General features: G+C 42.0%; 1 protein-coding gene across 1 annotated transcript in view; it reads left to right on the forward strand.

Moving 5' to 3' along the window:
• Nucleotides 1-3,346, forward strand: part of LOC123091543 (cysteine desulfurase 1, chloroplastic) — a gene marked incomplete at its 5' end in the record, with an annotated part of 6,057 nt that extends 2,711 nt beyond the window's left edge. The window contains 6 exon segments of the mRNA XM_044513080.1: nucleotides 261-406; nucleotides 498-570; nucleotides 712-775; nucleotides 1,995-2,094; nucleotides 2,245-2,403; nucleotides 2,887-3,346. Coding sequence (XP_044369015.1) covers nucleotides 261-406; nucleotides 498-570; nucleotides 712-775; nucleotides 1,995-2,094; nucleotides 2,245-2,403; nucleotides 2,887-3,057 — 713 coding nt within the window.
• Nucleotides 3,347-3,661: the final 315 nt, after the last annotated feature.

The raw sequence follows: 3,661 nt of genomic DNA on the forward strand, positions 1-3,661 counted from the left end.
TATGTGGCAAGTGTAAATGAGATGCCTTTCTTAATGAAAGGATATTAGAGCTAGGTGAGCATGGTAATTGTAGCATCTGACTTCATTCATTTATTTCCATTATCTCACGATGACGAGTTACGAATTATGACAACAAAGGGTAGTTTTATGGCAAATGTTCAATGGTTGGGTCCTGTCATTCTAACTTTATCCATGTTATTTCTGTCTTAGAGAGAATAATTACTGAGAACAACTATATTATATTCCTTTGTCATTACCAGGTTCAATGCTTCCTATTGAGGAGGTCGTATCATGTGCAAACAAAGTTGGAGCTAAAGTTCTTGTAGATGCTTGTCAAAGTGTTCCTCATATGCCTGTTGATGTTCAGAAGCTTGGTGCAGATTTTCTTGTTGCATCCTCGCATAAGGTTTGTGTTATCAATTTTCTGCTAGCAACAAATTCATAGTCTTTCCAGAACAGCAAAATGACCTTTACAAGTTATGGGCTAAACTTCTCAGATGTGTGGCCCTACAGGCGTCGGATTCTTGCATGGAAAATTTGAGATCTTGTCGTCTATGGAGCCTTTCTTAGGTAAGATACTGTAAGGCAGAAGCAATGTTCCCTACTTTGGAGGATAAATTAGTTAGTTAGGTCCTCTTGTTGAAACAGAGCCTTCCTATTTAAGAGAAAGATATTTATGTTTATAGTCTTAAAATAATAGTTTCTTTGTAGGTGGTGGTGAAATGATTGCAGATGTGTTCGAAGACAAATCTACATATGCTGAGCCGCCTTCTAGGTGAGGAAGCAAGTTCTATTTGTTTTGATCTTTCTAGACTAATTCATATCTGTCACTGTATGCTATCAAGTTTTGTGAACAAAGAGAGTACAAAATAATACAATAGCGAGAATGATAAAACTTACTTCATGTAGAGTGGATTGTTACATGTATCTAGAATCACAGTCAATGATAATGTTTCGCAGGTTAGATATGTAGTGTAGCTGTCTAGGTATCCTTAAAGAACACCTCCACATGTGATGTATACTGGCCTAGAGCCTCATGGAATACACATGTTATTCCTCCTAACAAGGTATCAGAAGAGGCATACACATGTTATTCCTCCTGATTGATCGATGTCATTTGCTTCCCCTCGCATAATCCTGGCAACTATCCCTTCCAGACCACCACCTCCATCTCACCTGCCTCCGCTGCCTTACTCTTTCATGACGCCGCCTCTGCTCTCATCCTGAGCTGCTGTCACCACTTGTTTCCGTAGGACCGGGAGAACAGCTCCTGCTCCTCTTGCAGCCTGCAGGGACGCAGCCACCCTGCAAGCACCTGCTCTTCCTGCAGGTGCAACGCCACTGCAGGGTCCTCTTCGCTGCCAGTGGGGCCTTCTAGCTGACTGCTATTCCTCCTAATGTCCGTTGACTAGTTAGTGAGAACTCACTCCTCGTGCCTTGTTATAGGAACTGATCAATTGCCAACTAAAAGTGGAACAAGAATATCACAAGATAACTTGTACCAGAAATTCAGATAAGTGAAAAACATGATTCATCTATCTTAAAGCAACTAGCTAGAAAGACATGTGTTACTACAGACTACAAAAAATTCATACGGGCGTGTTTATAGGACTAATTTGTTTGCTGAATTGCGGCGCTACTCAGTGTATCCCCACAAATTCATACTAGATCAGGGCTTTTTGCGAAATGAATTTAAGTGAGTGGTTAGCAATGCCATCTCAATCTTACCATTGGTAACAAATTGAACAGTTCGTGTGACCTTAGAGCAAACGCACCATCACCACCAACTGGTTTGTTTATAGAAGTAAAGATATGTTGCAATTTTAATTTGTTTCTACAGTTCCATTATACGTTTTCTTCAAAAAGTTCCCTTGACAGTTGTTAAAATTTGTGTCTGCTTCACATTGTTTGCTAGGGCAACTGAGAAAGGTCAACCTTATATTGCACTTAAGATTCTATTTTTGTTGGTTTTAACTGTAATGTGTTCTGAAAAGATTTGAGGCTGGAACTCCTGCAATTGGAGAGGCTATAGGATTGGGAGTTGCGATAGATTATCTGTCACACTTTGGCATGCAGAGGATCCACGAGTATGAGGTCAGTATAAATTCTTTCATTATTTTACCTCTTTTATTATGTATACTTTAGTCTCTGTGCTATTGTTACGATTCTGCTTATTCTGCTCTCCAAAAAGGGTTGGAGAACTATCCCTATGTAGCGCCTCACCTGTCTTTTTCTGTCATCCAGAAAGAGTTGGGGTCGTACCTTTATGAGAGCCTTCTCTCTGTTCCAAATGTTCGTATCTATGGCCCGGCGCCTTCTGCAAGTGATCACCGTGCTCCTTTATGTTCTTTCAATGTTGAGAATGTTCATCCAACAGATATTGCTGAAATTCTTGATCTCCAGGTATGCTGATGTTTCAACCACTAAATCAGATGCAAATGCTAGTTCTGTTTTTTAGCAATAGTTGTACTGCCCCAATGCTAGCTCTGTGCTTCTCTATTAGATTCCATAAAGGAACTTTCCTTGGAATTTTGTATTTTCCAGCATATGCGTTTTTGGTATTACTCATCTATCTAGGAACTGCTCTTAATCAGCTATGTTGCTTAATTTCAACTGCAGTCTAAATGGGGGTAGAATTCTAGATCTGTTTACATCATATGACATATGGTTCTTAACATTAGGTGTAGATTTTTGGTGAGGCAAGTGCCAGGCATAGTGAGAGATCTCATTTTCCAGAGGCATTAGTTGCCCCATGTTGACATAGAAAAAGAACTGCTGACGATAGATTGTTTGGTCAAATTGCTGTCTTATTGTGATGGATTTTGTGAAATATGTCCGCTAGTACTAGCAATATAGAACTGATATATGCTGACTATTTTGTTTCAGCATGGCGTAGCGATTCGGTCAGGGCATCATTGTGCACAGATTTTGCATCGCACCCTTGGTATCAATGCGAGCGCCCGTGCCAGTCTTCACTTCTACAACACAAAAGAGGAGGTGGATGCCTTCATCCATGGGCTAAAAGCTACCATTGATTTCCTTACTTCCCACCACTAGTGCAGTTCAGTTAGCAAACATTAGCTTCCTCGTTGTCTCTCACTAGTTGAAGTGCGATATAGAAGGCCTACCTGCTCAAACTGTCTGGTGTCTTTCAGCTTTTTCGTGTAAACCATGCACGGGCAAGTTTATCTACTCCAGTACTCTTGCGCTCTGGAAGTTTCGAGATACGTATTGTCGGCTATGTAGCTTGGGCGGCTCCGTTTATTTCCTATATACTAGAAGAACGCCCGTGCGTTGCAACGGGGCCACATTAACTTTAAGAGTTCAATATTAATATTCTCATACATATCAATCCTTCTTCTCCTTCCGTCTGCCACCAAGACAGGGACCTAGACTTTGTGCTGCTCTTATTGATTTGAAACCCAGACGAGATGGGGTGGTGGGAGGGGGGACGAAAAAACCCAGACGAAACAAAGGAGAAGGAGAGCCTCATCAGTAGCATCATGGTGAATTTCAAACCTAGCGTTGTGCTCCGCCCAACGAACATGGACGGCGCCGCCGGCGGCCCGGTGGAGCTCGAACCCGAGAGACTCTGCTGCTTGCTGGGAGGGGTCGGGGAGGGTCGGAGCACATGAGCATTGACGTGAAGACAGAGTAGGCC

Source organism: Triticum aestivum, chromosome 4B, assembly GCF_018294505.1.
Source record: "Triticum aestivum cultivar Chinese Spring chromosome 4B, IWGSC CS RefSeq v2.1, whole genome shotgun sequence".
Taxonomy (NCBI): domain Eukaryota; kingdom Viridiplantae; phylum Streptophyta; class Magnoliopsida; order Poales; family Poaceae; genus Triticum; species Triticum aestivum.